Here is a 17760-nt window from a genome sequence, read left to right on the forward strand (position 1 = left end):
TATTATTATTATTAAATATTTATTATTATTATTAAATATTATTTATATATTATTATTATTAAATATTAATTATTTATTATTATTATTAAATATTTATTATTATTATTAAATATTATTTATTTATTATTATTATTAAATATTTATTATTATTATTAAATATTATTTATATATTATTATTATTAAATATTAATTATTTATTATTATTATTAAATATTTATTATTATTATTAAATATTATTTATTTATTATTATTATTAAATATTAATTATTATTATCATTAAGTATTAATTATTTATTATTATTATTATTATTAAATATACATTATTATTATAATAATTCAATACTAAGTATTAATTTTAAGCAGAGCAGGGCAGAGCAGATTGAAGCATAGCAGAGCAGATTTCAGCAGAGCAGAGCAGAGCAAAGCAGATTTCAGCACAGCAGCTCTAAAGAACGGGGCCTTAGCCCAGCTTGTGTTTGCACACTCTTCATCGTGTGCTTCTAACACTCAATCATCCCCTGGAAGCTGATATCATGTACTACGTAGACCATCTTTATCTTTTCATTCATTAAAACAGTCCACTCTCTTAATTTCATTTTAACCATTTACCAATTTTTCCTTGACACGAGTACTTGATTAAAATCCCCTCAAATAATAGTTTGTATTCCTAAACATGATTTAGTCCAATTGTTAAAACTACCCCAGATCTCTTCCCTATTACACATTAGGCTCCCAACACAACAAAATAAATCTCCAATTTCCAAAAACAAGTCAGAAACATCAACTACAGAGAATTGAAATTAAAGCAATAAAAGACACAAGAGTTTCATATTTAAAACATGAAACGGTTTTTAATGTTCTTGCCTAATATTTAAAGTCCAGACCCTCTTAATCTATTGTAAACAAAATTTTTGGGTTCCATGATGATCACTCATCTTCCTGGCTTCTCAACCTTGCAAGCTTGTTGGTGACAACAACATCAAGCTGTGCAGCACGCTCGACGATATCTTTTCTCTTTTTGGTTGAGATATTGTGAGCAATCTCAGCGCAGTAAGTCCTGAAATAGGCAATGTGTACCAGTCAGCAAATACATGAAAGAGAGAGCAAGGTGTGAAAGCAAAAGGAGTCAAAATATAAAGGGCAAACTGTTACCTGTTGTGCATCATCAGAAGTTCAAGGTCACCAACGTTATGCACAACAAACTTCTTAAAGCCATTGGGGAGGAAGTGGCGTGTCTTCTTGTCAGACCCATAGCCAATGTTTGGCATAAGAGTAACTCCCTTGAACTTTCTTCTCACTCGTGAATCGATACCCTTTGGCCTACGCCAGTTAGTCTGCAAGGTACAATCCATTCAGAGATTAATTAATTATGAGACAAAATTGATAAACAACTTCAGAGTTAAATGGCACAAGCAAGGGTTCTTTTTACACATTGCATTATAACTGCCCTCAGAAGAAACAGCCCCATATAAACAAGTATATGATTACATCTCTCAACCCAAACAAGTGGGTAAACAACAAATAATATTATGCTTTAGATTACTTTTGCATAACAATTGGGTGGAAAAATCAAATAATGTACACAAGTGATGAGCACCTAAGAGGCTAAGAGTGACATTTTAAGATACACCGCTTAGATGCTTAATTACAGATCATACAAATGCATCACAAGTCAAAACATTTACAGCCTAATAAAAGTTTCAGATTGGATAGACTTGAAGACATGACTAATCTAGCGCCAACCCACATACAGAAAAAACTACCAAAATTAAGACTTCAACATTAGACCAGGTCATAATTGAATACCAAGGTCCAAGCTTCATACATGAATATCAGAACAAGGATGCCATACTTTTGTGTTTAGGTCCATCTACATATTTACTAGCCCGTGATACAGATTTAACTACAAATATTACAGTAGTTAATAAGTTATTACTCGTACTACATTAGGATACAAGAGATCAGCTACAAGTCTACAACACAAAAAAGAAATCAATAAACAGGGTGCCTCTAATTCAATCCAAAAAACTTGCCACCATCATTATATACCACTCATAGCCTCATAGGTCATTACTAATCAGTAATATACCATAATAATTCATCACTAACACATTGTACGCCAAATAGATCACCAATACACTAATCTACACCAAACAAATTGTATCTTGTAATCTTCCTAGGCTATGAATAATTAAGCAACCAGCCAAACAAATAATATCTAGTAATCTTCCTAGCCTATTAATTTAAAACCAACTCGGTACGAACTTCATCTTAACAATTATACCACTCAGCATAAAATTACCATTTTAACATAGGAATTGACTAAAAACAACATTTTTTTAAAAAAACTTTGTTGTAATATTATACCTTCACACAGATTTTTCGGTCCCATTGAGGTCTCTTGAACTGCTTGACCCTCTTCTTCACAATCTTCTTATCAAGTTTTGGAACCGCCATTGCTTATTTCTACAAAATTAACCAAAAACATACGAACAAATTAATATTGATACGAGTAGATATATATCATCGTTTAATAGTTTAATCCATGTAAATTTTCATATAATAGTTGCACTATTCATTCAATCACTGCCTATATTACATACATTAAATTAACAACAAACCCTTACACTATACATTGAACAAGCGTATAACACTATACATTCAACAAGAGTATAAGGTTATTCTAACAATTTATTAGTAGTAGCAAACAAATGGATAATCTAAATCTATAACACGCTCATAGCATAGCATAGCATGAACCAACAATGAAGCTTGAAGACTTGAAATAAAAATACAACCTTATTATATAATCAATAATTTGCAAGATTGTACTAATTACAATCTCAATTACTTCAGATTGTTTAAACAGAGACCACAAAATAAATTTACCAAGGATTCCAACTAAAAGCCTGACAAATTAAGCCAAAATTATAAAATGAAAGGATCTTTAAATATGGTTGAAACAGCAGAAAAAATAAATATAAAAAAATCATAAATTGCAAAATTATAAGATTAATTAGGTCGTCAAACACTCAATAATAGGGTTATTTTACAAATCCCATAAAATTAAGCAAAAATTCTACAGCTTAATCTTCAATTCTAAGTCTTCAAGGCAACACAGGAAATTCAAAAAAAAGGGATTTTTCTTCATTTTAACAATAATTAAAAAGAATTAAACCAAAATTAATCAAGAAATACAGCAATGACTACATAAATTAAGCATAAATGTAGAATCAAACATGAAATTGAGAAGAAAGAAGAGAGAAACCTGAGATTGAAGCAGAGGAGAGAGAAAAATGAAACGCCGCAGAGTGACAAGTGAAGAAGACGAAGAATGGTAATGAGAAGGGATTATAGGACTAAAACCCTAATTTTTTAGCAGTGGGCTAATGTATTGGGCCTGAACTAAACCTATAATATTTTTAGTTATGGGCTCTTTAAATTTTAAATAATTGGGCCTCAATTACGGCATTGCAAATTTTATTTTATTATTATTATTATTTTTTTTGTAGAGGTGAATGAAATTCGGGTCGGGCCTTAGTATAAAATATCATGTTCAAACCCGAAAAAAAAAAAAAGGTCGAATTTGTTAGGCCAAAACGAGTTTTATGGGTTTTTTCGGGTCGAATTAAGTCAGCTAAAATGTGTTTTTAAGCTTGTTTAAACCCCTCACCTTTTGCGGACTGAACCGAGTCAGGTTAGCGGGACGGGCCATTATTGTTTTATTTCTAAATTATTACACTGTACTACAAATGGATTAAAGTAGTTAAAACTGAGTCAATTATCCATAAATACTTCATAGGTGACTAGGTGGTAAATATGGCAATTAATATTTTGCATTCCCTTTTTTTTTCAAATGAAATATTTCCGTTGTATTTTATGTATGTTGCCTTTCAAGAAATTTCACAAATATTATGCCATATTCGTTTTTAGGAAAATAAACTAGCTATTGGCCCGGGCGATGCCCCGGGTCATTATAAATTTATTACTTTAATCAAAATATATATTTTTTGGCTTGTTTGTCACTAAGAGTTTAAGTGGTTTATAATTATTTTTTTTTCAAAAAAGGTGATAGTTTAAGTAATTTTTTTGTTTGTATGAGCTGATTTGACTATAAAAACAATCTTTTTGCATTAATAAATATAGGTTAAATGATAAATCAAAAAATTTGATGTCAATATATACACTACGTACTTAGTAATGCACAAAAAAAATATTACTCAATAATCACAATTGTAATATTTCTTTTTTTTAAAAAAAATAATCACAATTGTAATATATGTATATATAAATCAACTCGTATATTCTATAATTACAATTTTATTAATTAATGCACAAAAAATGGAATAATTTTTAATTTTTTTACAATTTTTATTATTGTGTAATTATTTAGGAGTTACATTCAAAGGGAAATTTACATAGGGTGGGAAATTTAAATAGGGTGTTATGCACATGAAGAGTTTTTCAATTAAACTAAACATTAATACTATTAATGCATGGAGTTTTACAATCATTTATGGGCTCATATGATGTGGCGCCAAATGGCAAAATCGGTGACACATGGCAAAATAGCATGCTTTGCCATGAGTTTTAATATATATATATATATATATATATTGATATATTGATATCGTCTCCATATTACAAATATCAGTATACTCTTACTTTTTAATACTTGGATATTTAAGATAAGACAATTATATCACATTATCACATCTCAATAGTCAATATGGAATATTTACCTATCTCTCTATTCATTTTTCCACTACTAAAAAAAAATGATACAATAAGAACTCTCACTTTCTATTTGTTATTTGCTAATTTCAAATGAGAAAAAAAAAATAGAAAAATCATACTACCTAGCTATATGTACAACCGGTTGTATAATGAAGGAGCTCCTTCATCTATATTTGCTTTGAATGTTTGTGAATTGTAGTGCTTGTCTTAACTTAATTGTTGTAAAAAAAAACTTATCTATACTTAGTATTTAAAAACACAAACCACAAATTTTTCATATGACACATGGCATCACAATTCACAAGTCACTCATCACCCTATATGCCACATGACACCTCTCTTAATATGTATATTTAAATCTTAATGCAACTTGCAAATTCAAGTAAGAAAATAAAGTGTTTCATTTTCACCATAATAAAATAATGTTCAATTAATTAGTATACATTACATAAACATATGAATTTTTATAAAAATTGTCTTTTCATATCCTAGACTTTAAATATAATTTAAATTAATATGTCATTTCATATCCTAGACTTTAAATATAATTTAAATTAATATGTCATTTCATATCCCACATTCTTTCATGTATATATATCTAACTAAATTCCTTCATGTTCTCACTATTTTTTCTTTTAAGTTTTAGAAATGAAACAATTACTTTGTATAAAAGCATACCTACTATGAATATGATTAACCCAAGTAACAACCCGTACATTGTACGGGCCAAAAGGCTAGTTTGTTGTAATACTACTCCAGTCATGAAGCATATAACAGTTTAACAATTTTATAAGTGTCTTACCATTTTGTCAATTTTTTAATTCTAAAACTTTGATCTTATTTTAAGGCACAAGCTATCAATTTAAGACTTCTTCATACATAAAAAAAAAACATCGTGCGACATGAACATGAGGTAACCACAACACATTTAAGTGCATGTTGGGTTGTGGATCAAGCTTAATGCAGAGCTAATCAAGGTAAGCTCGCCTTGTTGGCTTGGAGTGCTCATCCCATTTCGAACAGTGACATATTATTTTGCACAAATACTCATACTTTAATAGCAGGTGTCAGCCTGTCAGGTGATGCCTTAAAGTTATAGTAGTATGAAATACAAAGTACGAAGTATTATTTTGCGCACATGGGCAATACTCTATACTACTCGTATTATTTAGAGCCAAAGGAAAAATGGGGAGGGGTGCAACTTGCAAATCTTGAACCTTATCAAGTGAAAAGCCCCTTACAATTGCAAATTTGCAACATTTGAACACCAAACTTTGAGCTTCCCCAAGAACAACCATGTCCATTTCCTCGAGCTCTCTCTCCCTACATTCACTCACTCCAAACCCAAAATCCAATCTTTTCTCTCTCCTCTCAAACCCATCTTCCTTTCCCACCTCATACTCACCCAAACGCCTCGAAATTCGATGCGCAAAAAGGTCACAAAGAACAGGGAAGTTCCGTTACCCATCAGAGAAGAAGAAGCTCAAACAAATTCATAAACCGAAAATGGATGTTAAGGATAAATTTGAAGGGTTTTGGAGATTATCTAAACTTGGTGTTGAAGTTGATAAAGACCCTGGTAAAGATTTTCTTGGTGTTTCTCATGCTCTCCTTGAACAAATTGCCAAAGTTCTTGAATTCCCGGTAAGGAGAATTGAGCATTTAATTACACCGAGCAACGTGTGATTTTGTCGTAAATTTATAACTTAATGAAGTACCATTTTGGATTATGTAGTTATTTTTGTAGCTATGTTATGCAAAACCCTTGTTTATTTGATGCAATTGAGAAAAATGAAGTATATTGGGTTGTGATTTTTGAAGTTTAGTTTTATTTTAGGTGCTTATTTGTGGGATTTGAAATTTGAAGAAGTAATTATTATGATGATGTATTGAAATTTGTGTGTTAATGATGCTAAATTGGTGCAAACAAGTTATCCTGTTTCAACTTTGTGAATATAAGTGTTTGAGTGTATTGATGCTAAATCTTTGTTTGCAGGTTGCCTCTTTGCTTCCAGCAGAAGCGTTTACAGTGGTTAGAAAATCATTTGATGCGCGAAAGGTATTATTTTCCTAAATGGTTTACATATATCTTGCACTTAAATTTTTATAGAGGAGAAGATTATGTATTAAAGTCTTTAGCCATTTAGAGGTGTGTCATTCATTTTATTTCTGTTGTTTACTGCTTAGAGAGTAATTTTAGGGGCAAGGAGCAGGGAGGTTTTGTGACATTTTGGTTTAGGAGAGTTTCTCAATGATTTTCCTGGTCATGAAGTACAAAACTTTTTTTGATGTAGATTGCTTTTGTTTTATGATTGAGTGAACTCGTGATGCATAAGTTCCTCAATAAAGTGGCTGATCGCTCAAGAATGATCTAATTTGCAGATAAGCCTGAAACGGCTGAAAGTGATAATTCTAAAATGATGGGTTACTTTTGATTCCGTAAGTTGCACATTCTTGTCCTCATACGAATCATCCCCTGCACAGATAATATAAGTGCTATTTGCGTTAGCTCTTTACTTCCTTAGCCCCTTAGGAATTTTTTAATTAAATTGGTGGTGTGGTTAGTTGTAACCTATGTGTTGATACTGTCACCCCTAGCTGGGCCTAAGGCATTACACATGATTTGTTTGTCTTGTACTTGAGCATTCCAATCTATAGATTACGGTAATTTATTTATTACTCCCTCTATCTCCTTTTATTTGCTTCAAAAGTCCAAAGGGGTAGAGTTAAATCTTTTTTTAAAATTTTTTGGTTAAAAGGAGTTGATGTGATAGAAAAGTGGGGTTAAATGTAGTGGTTGTGGGAGTAAAGTTGTGCCCCATACAACCAAAATTAATAGGGGGCAAAGTTAAAGGGACGACCTAAAAAGGAAAATGGTCCAAACATTAAGGGATGGGGGGAGTAGTACCCTTAAGTTTTGCAAGAAAAAATTCTAGATAAGGACCATAAGGTAAAACTAGATCTTGCCTCTGATTGCATAGGTGTTGTTACAACATTTAAACCCTATGTATAGAAGTCATGCTGTTAGCAGAAATTGAGTTTATCCTGTTGGTGGACGATTTTCTCCTTTGAAGCTATTATTTTCTTTATGCTGTCATACTTCCAAAGATGGTGCATGTTAGGCCTTTTTAATTTTTGTTTTTTCATTTTGCGAAAACTTTAGGCATCTCTTGATGATGAATTGGTGATTTATAACATGTAAAAGTTCCTAGAGCTCTCTTACCTATTGGTTTTGTGCTCTTAACTATGTGTTCTTCTCAGTATGATGCTATGGTATCTCGATAATCTGTGCACTTCTAGGGCTCTGTATTTGCGCATGTTTAAATTGTGAGCGTGGTTTAGGTAAATAGTGCTTGAAAATGAATATCATGTGAGTTGCCCTGGGTGATCTGGATTATCGTTGGACTTATACATGTGTTATCGTCATGTTTCTTTCAGCTATTGAAAACACCTAAGTTTGTTTACACAGTTGACATGAATGTCGAGAAGCTCTTAAGTTTTGAACCTCGGTTATGGGACTTCATCTCTGAAATGGAGCCTAAGGTTGGACTTGTTGAGCATATTCCCCAAGAAAAAGCTGTTGGTGATTTATTCAGTTTATTAAATGACTGCAAGAAGGATCTGGAAGGTACAGTAGTAGGGGATACTGATAGTCACTGCAATATTCCATCTTACAAACCAAAAGTTGCTGTTGTTGGAAGTGGTCCTGCGGGTTTGTTTGCTACTCTTGTGCTTGGAGAGCTTGGTGCTGATGTTACCTTAATTGAACGAGGTCAACCAGTAGAACAAAGGGGACGTGACATAGGCGCATTGGTAGTTCGCCGAATAATACAATCAGAAAGCAACTTTTGCTATGGGGAGGTAACTTTCTCAACCAAAATTTTGTCTTTTGTGGCATTTGTTGTCTCCTATAAACCCTGCTGTTACAATTTTCAGCAAGCTTATAGTAATCTGTTGGTATATTTATTAGGCATTTGACCTGTTAACGATTGAATCTAGATAGTATCCAATAATTAGATCGCAAAGGCATTTCAAGAGCTCGATTGTGCTAGCTGAAAATTAGATAGTTTGCTAGAAGGGCTGATGATCTTGGTTTCCAAGGTGGAAGGCTCTTTGCCTGCACTACTATCTAAAGAATATTTCCATTGGGCCAATTACTTAGAACTTAGAAGAAGAATATCAATCTAACAAGCTGGTAAAGGATATTATGTTAAGAATCAAGATGATCCTTAGCCTTTTACTACAACTGAAGATAGTAGTTTATTAATAAGATCTAGAAGGATTAAAAAGGAAAATACAAATTAAATTAGGGAAAACAGTAAGATATGATTGTATTAATCATAATCAAGATGAGAATCACCAAATACAGCCTAACTTTTGAGAGGTCAGTGCTCTTCAAAGTCGCAATTTCTCTCATTTTTTTAATTCGAAACTCCTCAATATGCTGCCTACCCCTTTTCATTGCCTGCCAAATGACAATTGTCGGATTTGCTCTTTACTCTAAAACACTTCCATAAAATAATTAGATTATCCTTCTCATAACTAACTCTGGAGGATATTTCCTCTGCTGTCTATCTTTCTTCTAGCATAAGTGACCTACGGTGGGAGACTAAGATTGATTTTTTGCACATTAGAGAGGGGTCGTACCTTTGATTTTAGGTCTTAGGGTGCTTTTTTTTAACAAAGTCTGGAATCTGGATTGTTAATTTTGAGAAGGATGATTCCTTTGATAGTCTAAGTATACAGACGGCAATTGCTGTAACTAGTTATATAATTCTTGTTCGATTTATTGCTTCACAACAAGCAACTAGAATATTATTGCCAATTAGAGAGGATAAACTCATAAACATATAGACCCTATAGCCAAAAAGAATATACTAAGAACATATTTTCATTTGAGAATTTCAAACCAAAATTGCCAAAGCCATGGAGCATGGAGGAAGAAAATTTCTAGGCCGAGGGAAATAATTATTATGAAATGTTACCACAGAAGTTGAACACAATCTGACTTGATTGAAGGACTTTAAAATTTAATCATATAATCTTACATCTTAGTATGCTTTTGCTGCATAAATTAAAGCAGTCTAAGGAAACTAAGACTTAGTTTGTTATCCTTCTCCACAAGTTATGGGATTTATCCCCTTTCTTCCAAAACTGATATCTGATAGCTAATGGACGGGAAGTTGCAAACAACTTCTCATCACTGGAATTGCATGTCCATGTCAATGTGACCCTGGAATTCTTCTGTGTGGAAGTGACTGAAATTGTGGTGGTGGACAAGCTCTGATGACGTATATGAGGCTCATTTAACATTTGAGAACACATTGTTTAAGATTTAGCTTAATCTGGGAAGGCAGAAACTATGCTTGGGGCACTTGTTGAGTGTGTCAGTGTGTGTGTGTGTGGGTGTTTTGGGGGGGGGGGGGAGGGGAGGGGGGGGGGGGGGGTTGTACAGCCTCTGGAATCTCAGTTCATGAGGCTTTCCATACAATTCTTCATATTCCCTCTTGCAGTTTCCAACTTTCCAAGGACCAAAAATGAAGGCGGTGAAACACACAATTACACATCCAAAACTTAATGCTTCATGGTAGCAGGCCTTGTCTCCCATCTTATCTACATTCCACATGAGCTTTTTTGTGAGCAAAATTTGAATATTCTGGAGTCAGAACCTCTAAAGCACCTACCATTGAATAAAACACAAATGAGAGAAAAAGGTGATAACAACTCCATGGAGCAAATTAACACGAAAGACAAATAGACAGGCTATGATTACAGTCATATGTGGGGGGCAAAAATAAGAATAAAATCACTTGATGCACACACATATCTATGTATTTATGCAAATTGTAAATTATGTTTGTAACTTAGTAGAGATGTTATGAGGAACATTTTTAGATTTTATTTCTATTGTAGCTCAATTTTTAATGGATACGTGAATTCTACTAGATCCAATTCTTGCTTAGTTCATTGTCTGTGCATAAGAAGAATCCTTGACCATTAACTTAGTGGTACAAATTTTTAGTTCTTTTGATCTATTTCGTTTCACTAAATGACCGTATGATTCTGTATTGTTTGAATTTGAGCCATTTTAAGTACTTAAGTGTGGCAGGGTGGTGCAGGTACATGGAGTGACGGGAAGCTTGTAACAAGAATTGGGAAGAACAGTGACAGTGTTCAAGCGGTGAGAAAATCTATCCTGTTGAAGCATATGTATGCTATCCCACCTTTTAAGAGTTGTGACAGGCTGACAGCTAACTTATTGTATAACAAGCATTGACCTATTGCATCCTGGCATATCATGACAGTAACCGTCTCAATTGGCATTTATTAACATTGAAAAGTTGAATTCTTCCATCTTTTCTCATTGCTTTTAATGTCAAATTTTCTAGTACTTAGTGAGTAAATGCCCTTTAAGGATGAGGATTATTTTCATTGTGAGAAATCTATGCATGAACATCCTTTGCCCCCCCCCCCCCCCCCCCAATCAAGTGTATGGATGGAAAAGAATGCTGGTTAGGAAATGCAAGGCTGCAAAATGTGGGCCTAATAGATATGTAATGTGTTTGGTCAATTCCAGATAATGATGTGGGGTGAAAGCTAACTCTAGCATTTCTTTCTTTCTTACAATTTTTTTTCACCAATTAATATGTTCCATGAATATACAATCTATGGGTTCTTTTGAGCAGCTTATAATTGAAATTGTTATCATATAGACCAGTCTTCTCCTTTGCCTTGTAGAGTATATGGTACTACCTCAAATTACCATCAGCATCCTCTGTAAAGCTGATAATTAATGAAACCAATAGTGAATGCACAAAATTTCCATATCATTGAGATTTAATAAAACATTGAAATTTTATTTTAGATGTTCTTGGCGATGGATTTGAAATTTCAATAGTTTCCTTTGTTGTGTGGTCGTTTCAATTTCCGGAATTTGAGCTTTTATTGTATCTATTAATACAGAACACATTAACTTTCTTACGGTGTCATATTAGTATTAAGCATTGTGATTAGTTAATAAACTGTTTTGAATTAACATAACTATGGCAGAAAACAAAGAAATAAGAAAGAGATTTGATTGATATTAATACTACTACAGAGAATAGACAATAGATTTCAAGCATTCCAGTGGCTTGATCAATCCCAAGAGATGACTTAAAACTTCACACAATTTTTTTTTTTTTAAATTTTTTTTTTTGCCATGGTCTCCTTCTCCCTAATCCTGTATTATAGAACAAACTACCCCCTTCCTTCCCCTCCGAGTAAATCCTAACAGATATACTGTGCAATGCCTATATTCTTCGCCAAGGTTGGTTTATTACAGAAACCTATGATCAAGTACCAACACTTCCATCAGCAATCATAATTTAGAAGCTGATCATCTATTGAGTGGATGAGAGGAAAGAGGGAGATATGCTTGATTAATTTCCTTGTGCTTACTTACTCCCCCCACCCCCAAGTATATCTTATTCTTGTTGCTCCTTTTGTTTCCCCTAGAATATCCTGTAAGGATGTAAGCATACTTTCAATGTATTCCCTTTCATGCCCTAATTATTCATTATAACTTTGTGTGCTTAATGTACAATTTCACTTACAACTGTTACTATTTTAAAATTGCATCAACATGTCCACAGTCAAATTCCTTATAGCATATTGTTTTAAAAAACAGTAAACTCTGACTGATTTGTAACATAGGCAATAAAGGATTTTGTTGTCTTTTGCATACTATGAGTGGGCTGAATTGAACTATTTACTTAAGACTTAAGAGTAGCTGAGCAAGCTGTCTTGTTTCTATCTCAGGTCTTGAGGACACTAGTTCACTTTGGTGCTCCAAGAAGTATTTTGATTGACGGAAAGCCTCACTTAGGGACAGATAGGCTGGTTCCTCTGCTTCGTAGTTTCAGGCAACATTTGAAGGCCCTGGGTGTAAGTCACATGACTTATTTTTGATATTTTTTAATCAATTAAATATGTTTCTCTGTCAATTTTGTTCCCCTTTCCCTCCCTTTAGTGCTACCAATCTCTTTTTCTCATTTCGTTTAATTTTTTTATTCTTTGATATCGGTAGGTCACAATCAAATTTGGAACTAGGGTTGATGATCTGCTTGTGGAGGGTGCTACTATTAAAGGAGTCAAAGTTTCAGATGTAACAAAAAACCCACCAATCCATAGTCAGGAGTTGAGTTATGATGCAGTTGTTCTGGCCGTTGGGCACTCTGCGAGAGATGTATACCAGATGCTATTATCACACAATGTGGGCTTGGTCCCAAAGGACTTTGCTGTAAGAATATGCCATTGTCAGTTTGCCTATACAGCCTCTAACCTCTCTTTCTTTTATCACGTTACCAAGTTGATATGAATTGCTATCTTCAGACTTGATTAGGATCCTTGAGGGGAGTATTATTTATAGTTTGGGGAGGGGGGATGACTAACAATTCTGTAGTGGATTTGTGCCTTAGTGAGGGAGTATGGTAGCTATTGGATTTTGGTTTGGGGAAATTTTTTATTTTTAATTTTATTATTATTATTTTTTTTTTGGGGGGCGGGGGTCTTGCCATACATACTAGTGAGCAGTGATTTGAACAGACGTGCTCATGTGCAATCCTGAGTCCTGACAATGTAGAACTGCTATGGTCCTGGGTCAACTAGAGCTATGTAATGGTGCACATGCATTATTATACATGCAAAAACACTTTTTTATGTAAAGTATGATTAATGGACGAGTGAAGTTATATCTATACACATAGGCGTACTGACCACCATTGTTTTCAGATTCTGAACCCCTGAATTCCTACCTAGAGAACCTCAAATTCCATTCATTGTTGTAATTCCTAATCAGGCGTAGACCTTCTTCAAGATCTGATTACTGTGTATGCCTGTTCACTTGCCGCAGTAGTGGGAAACTTCTACTGTACAATCTAGGCTATTTTTTTTTTCTTCTTTTTTGTTTTTGGTATATGGGAAAGCTACAAATTAGCAATTAAGCAAGATAATGAATGGGTTTGTACCATGGATATCCTGAGTTATGTGAGATGCCATGTTATTCCATGGTAAAAAAAAAATCTTATTGAGAGTTACATGATAGAATATTCAACTCCACCATTTTTGGCCCATGGGGAAAGTCATGCCTTCATATTCTATCATTTTTTCTTGTTGAGCCCTTTGTTTCCCTCTTTTCCTTGGGATGGGAGAAGTTGGACCTGTTGGTATGCCAGCTGAAAGTGCTGTTAATGAGGCTTTTTGATCTTCATAAGTTTTGTTCATGTTTTGCTAGATTGTGCATTTGTAGACATCCTCATGCTGTTAGCATTCAGTTTGTCAAATCCTGAGAGTAGTTATTGCCTTGAACTAATTTATTGGTGTCCTCTTCTAGATTGGCCTGCGAGTAGAGCATCCCCAGCAACTGATAAACAGCATACAGGTAATCCTTTGTGTCCTTTGTCGGCTGTGAATTCATTTGTCATTGATTTCTTTGTCAAATTCAAAGCACTATCTACTACATTAATGATCTTTTGTTTAGTTACGAATTTATGATGATTGATTTTCAGCTGCAATTTTAATGACTTTTAACTTATGAGAAAGTAACTTTAGTTATATTTCATCTTAAGTTTAACATAAACTTGCCCGAATAGCAAATTTCCTGACAGTGGCTAAGGTATTTAGTTATTTACATGTGCATTTTGTTTTTCTCGGGATTGGTTAAATTTTATGAAACACCTTTCAAATATTTCCTCTTTTGAATTGTAAATTGCATTCTCTCTATGTAAGATCTTAGTGTGATTTTAGGTACAGGTGAAATTGCTGTAGTTTTTAGGCCCTTGTATCAGTAATCACTAGAAAATAATAAGATATCATTCAGTTATCAAAGTAGACAGTTGGTACTTGCTTCCCTATCCCTACATTTATTATATAAATTAAATCGTTTGATAATTCACATATTTTGGTTAAAATTTCATCTTTGAGTGCCTTATTTCTGGTGTCGCTGTTGCGGTTTGATTTTTTGTTTTTCATTGTAAAAAGAGCATATTGTCATTGTTTATTTGTCTTTGAAAATTTTGTTCATTCTACAATTCTTGTTTATTGTGGGCTCTGTGGCTTATTAGCATGATTAGTATTTTGATGTACAAGACACCGTATTACAGCATTTGCATAGTTGTGTTTTGTGCATAAATATCTACTTTAAAATAACTAGTTGGTTCCGTTCGTATATATTGAACAAAGAAGAGCACACTTGCAATTAAGCCAAAATGGTAATATTTGAGCCATGTTGATGAATTTTTTTGTGTGAATGTTCAGTATGCTGCATTGGCAGCTGAAGTTCAAGGTGGACGCGGAAAAGTACCAGTTGCAGATTATAAGATTGCAAACTATCTCAGTGGAGAGGGTGCAGAGTCTTCCTATTCATCTACAACCCGTGGTTGTTACTCTTTTTGCATGTGTCCAGGAGGACAGGTACTTTGTATGCGCTAGTTATTTCTATTATTTTAGTAGGATATGTCTTTGTAGCTTATTATATATTTGTATGTTTACAATGACTCCACTTAAATATAAATATGGTAAACAGATGGGGTTAAGTGTTTGAAATTTTCTAAGATGGTTATGAAATTTTCAATGCAATTGGGAACTAAGTATTAGCCATAGATTAGAATTGAAGAACCTTATCTATCTTAATTGTATAAAGGGTTGGGCTATCTTTGATTAGAAAAAAAAAAAAAAAAAAAAAAAAGGGGTTGAAGGCATTTCTTTTCTTAAGAATGAAGGGGTAAAAGATTTTCTGTTTCTTTTTTATATATGACATATTTATTATCTTGGTGATTAGATTCCTGAAATTTTCTTAGTTATGAGTTCCCATTGTTAACATTTTCTAGCATGACATTCAGGTTGTTCTCACCAGTACAAATCCATCAGAGCTCTGTATTAATGGAATGTCATTTTCTCGACGTTCATCAAAATGGGCTAACTCAGCACTTGTTGTTACAGTCTCATCGAAAGACTTTGAGAGCTTAAATTTTCACGGGGCCCTTGCAGGTGTTGACTTCCAGGTAAGCTACTGTTAATCCTATGAGTTAGTTTGGACAAATGCACATCTATCAATTTTTTAAGTGATGCCTTAATCTTTTTTCTTTTCGGTGATGCCCTTTTCACACATGCTTTGAGAATAAATGACCCTTGTTGAAGCTTGATGGTCTAAATATATAGTTTTTGGCTACAAAATTAGTCTCAGATAATGTTACAAAAATTAGTTTCAGATAGTGTTACAAAAATTAGGCTTGATAGCAGGCTTAGTAGATAATGACTTCTTGAGTTTAATTCACACCTAAAATAACCTCAGATAAGATAAATTCAAGTGAAGAACTGCCATGACATTTTCTCACTCTTGGATTTGGCAACTTCAGCTAAGTTGGATACAGAGATAACATTATTAATTCATATGAGAATTGAGGACTATGCTTCTATTGATATAGTGTGTCGAGCACTACATTTTATTGAAGTTATGCCAGGTGGTGAGTATTTGACCTCTTCTCCATACTTATAATGCCGAGTTTTTCGTAATATAGAGGGAACTTGAACAAAGAGCAGCTGTAATGGGAGGTGGTAATTTTGTGGTTCCTGTGCAGACAGTCACTGACTTTCTTGAAGAGCGAACATCAGGTAGAAAATTCTGTGCATCTATTGCAACTATCGTTCACGTGTTACCTTTGCTGCTCAGTATCATAATTCTCCATTTATCCTCAGGTATGTGTTTGCCGCAATCAAGCTATCGCTTAGGAGTCAAGGCTTCAAATCTCCACGAGTTATTTCCTGCTCACATAACTAAGGCTCTGCAGGATTCTATCTTGATGTTTGAAAAAGAGGTTTGCATTATCAGACTTTCAATTATGATGATGTTCTGTTTTTAAGTTAATATGCAGATTTTGTTCTGAGCTTCACTAAATTCTGTATTTCAGCTCCCAGGATTTATCTCAAAAGAGGCTCTTTTACACGGAGTAGAGGTATTCTCACTGATCAATGTGCCCAAGTATCTGTATTTTGTTCAAATTAATACGTTACTCAATTTGCAACATTTTTTTTTTAATTAGAAATGACCCTATTTGTTTCTGATTTGCGCTTATCTATTGTTTTTTTAAAGACGAGAACAAGCTCTCCAGTTCAAATTCCACGAAATAGCACAACATTCGAGAGCACAGATGTGAAGGGACTATATCCAGTGGGAGAAGGAGCAGGATTTGCTGGAGGAATAGTTAGTGCAGCTGTTGATGGCTTGTATGCTGGCTTTGCCGCGGCCAAAAATTTGGGGTTGATAACTGCTGATATTGAATCTCTTTTAGGCAAGGCACAAAATTCCGGGATTGCCAAATATTGACAGCCATCTACTTACATATGTAAATGAAAGTAGGTTGATAGATTGAATCACATTATTGTAAGATTAGGAATTACAACAATAACATGAGTGAATAATCATGTGAAATTTTTGGTCTGATTAAGATTTACTATCAGAGAGTTTCTATCTCGTGTGGCAGGCGAAGATAATTAGCTGAGAAGAGTTGAATGTATTGTCAATGTATTTGTGTTCACTGTATAGGGTATTAGGGTGTTTGATCAATTGAAAAGAAACAATTTTGGTAAACGAAATTGTAATGTTTTGTATTATTTCTTATGTGTAAAGATATTCTTTTTCATTGATGTTTAGATATTCTAGAGCTAAATTTTATGTTGCAAAGAACAAGTTTTTGTACTGATTTTTTCAAAGCACAAATATTACAATATTGCTTATATAATGAAATGGCCAATTTTAGTTTATGATTGATAGATGACCATCTTAAAGTCCATTTGAAAAATATGATCATTTTGAGGACCTCCTAGGGCTCCTACTATGGGCTTTCAATGTTAGCCTATTGCATTATAACTGAAGTATAACCCTTTATATTAGGCCCTATTACTATTATATTGACTAAAAGATATGTGCATATCAATTCACTAATATATAAAGACGGTGTCGTAGCCAGGCACGAAACAACAACA

General features: G+C 33.5%; 2 protein-coding genes across 2 annotated transcripts; one reads left to right on the forward strand and one right to left on the reverse strand.

Annotated features, from left to right (window-relative positions):
- Nucleotides 1–730: 730 nt before the first annotated feature.
- LOC145610397 (large ribosomal subunit protein eL32z-like) lies at nt 731–3325 on the reverse strand. Its single transcript, XM_081665742.1, has 4 exons — nt 3269–3325; nt 2368–2466; nt 1153–1334; nt 731–1057 (listed from the first exon to the last, which is right to left on the reverse strand). Exons 2-4 carry the CDS (start codon nt 2455–2457, stop codon nt 928–930), a joined length of 402 nt encoding a protein of 133 aa, XP_081521868.1. The 5' UTR covers nt 2458–2466; nt 3269–3325; the 3' UTR covers nt 731–927.
- Nucleotides 3326–6001: 2676 nt separating this feature from the next.
- On the forward strand, nt 6002–17492 carry LOC145611207 (uncharacterized). The gene is made up of 13 exons (XM_081666502.1): nt 6002–6381; nt 6734–6796; nt 8176–8598; nt 10847–10918; nt 12538–12663; nt 12806–13018; nt 14111–14158; nt 15034–15189; nt 15618–15779; nt 16296–16389; nt 16474–16592; nt 16686–16730; nt 16868–17492. The coding sequence occupies exons 1-13, from the start codon at nt 6034–6036 to the stop codon at nt 17099–17101; spliced, it is 2103 nt and encodes a 700-aa protein (XP_081522628.1). The 5' UTR covers nt 6002–6033; the 3' UTR covers nt 17102–17492.
- Nucleotides 17493–17760: the final 268 nt, after the last annotated feature.

This window comes from Chenopodium album, chromosome 24 (genome assembly GCF_948465745.1).
Source record: "Chenopodium album chromosome 24, dcCheAlbu1.1, whole genome shotgun sequence".
NCBI lineage: Eukaryota > Viridiplantae > Streptophyta > Magnoliopsida > Caryophyllales > Amaranthaceae > Chenopodium > Chenopodium album.

Bases quoted from the DNA above. Each gene is read 5' to 3' on its own strand.
- LOC145610397 (XM_081665742.1), bottom strand. From the start codon at position 2,457: ATGGCGGTTCCAAAACTTGATAAGAAGATTGTGAAGAAGAGGGTCAAG. The intron at 1,335-2,367 runs GTATAATATTAC...TGTACCTTGCAG, and splicing joins ACCGAAAAATCTGTGTGAAG to ACTAACTGGCGTAGGCCAAA. The intron at 1,058-1,152 runs GTAACAGTTTGC...TGCCTATTTCAG, and splicing joins CTTCTGATGATGCACAACAG to GACTTACTGCGCTGAGATTG.
- LOC145611207 (XM_081666502.1), top strand. From the start codon at position 6,034: ATGTCCATTTCCTCGAGCTCTCTCTCCCTACATTCACTCACTCCAAAC. The intron at 14,159-15,033 runs GTAATCCTTTGT...GTGAATGTTCAG, and splicing joins AACTGATAAACAGCATACAG to TATGCTGCATTGGCAGCTGA. The intron at 15,190-15,617 runs GTACTTTGTATG...CATGACATTCAG, and splicing joins GCATGTGTCCAGGAGGACAG to GTTGTTCTCACCAGTACAAA.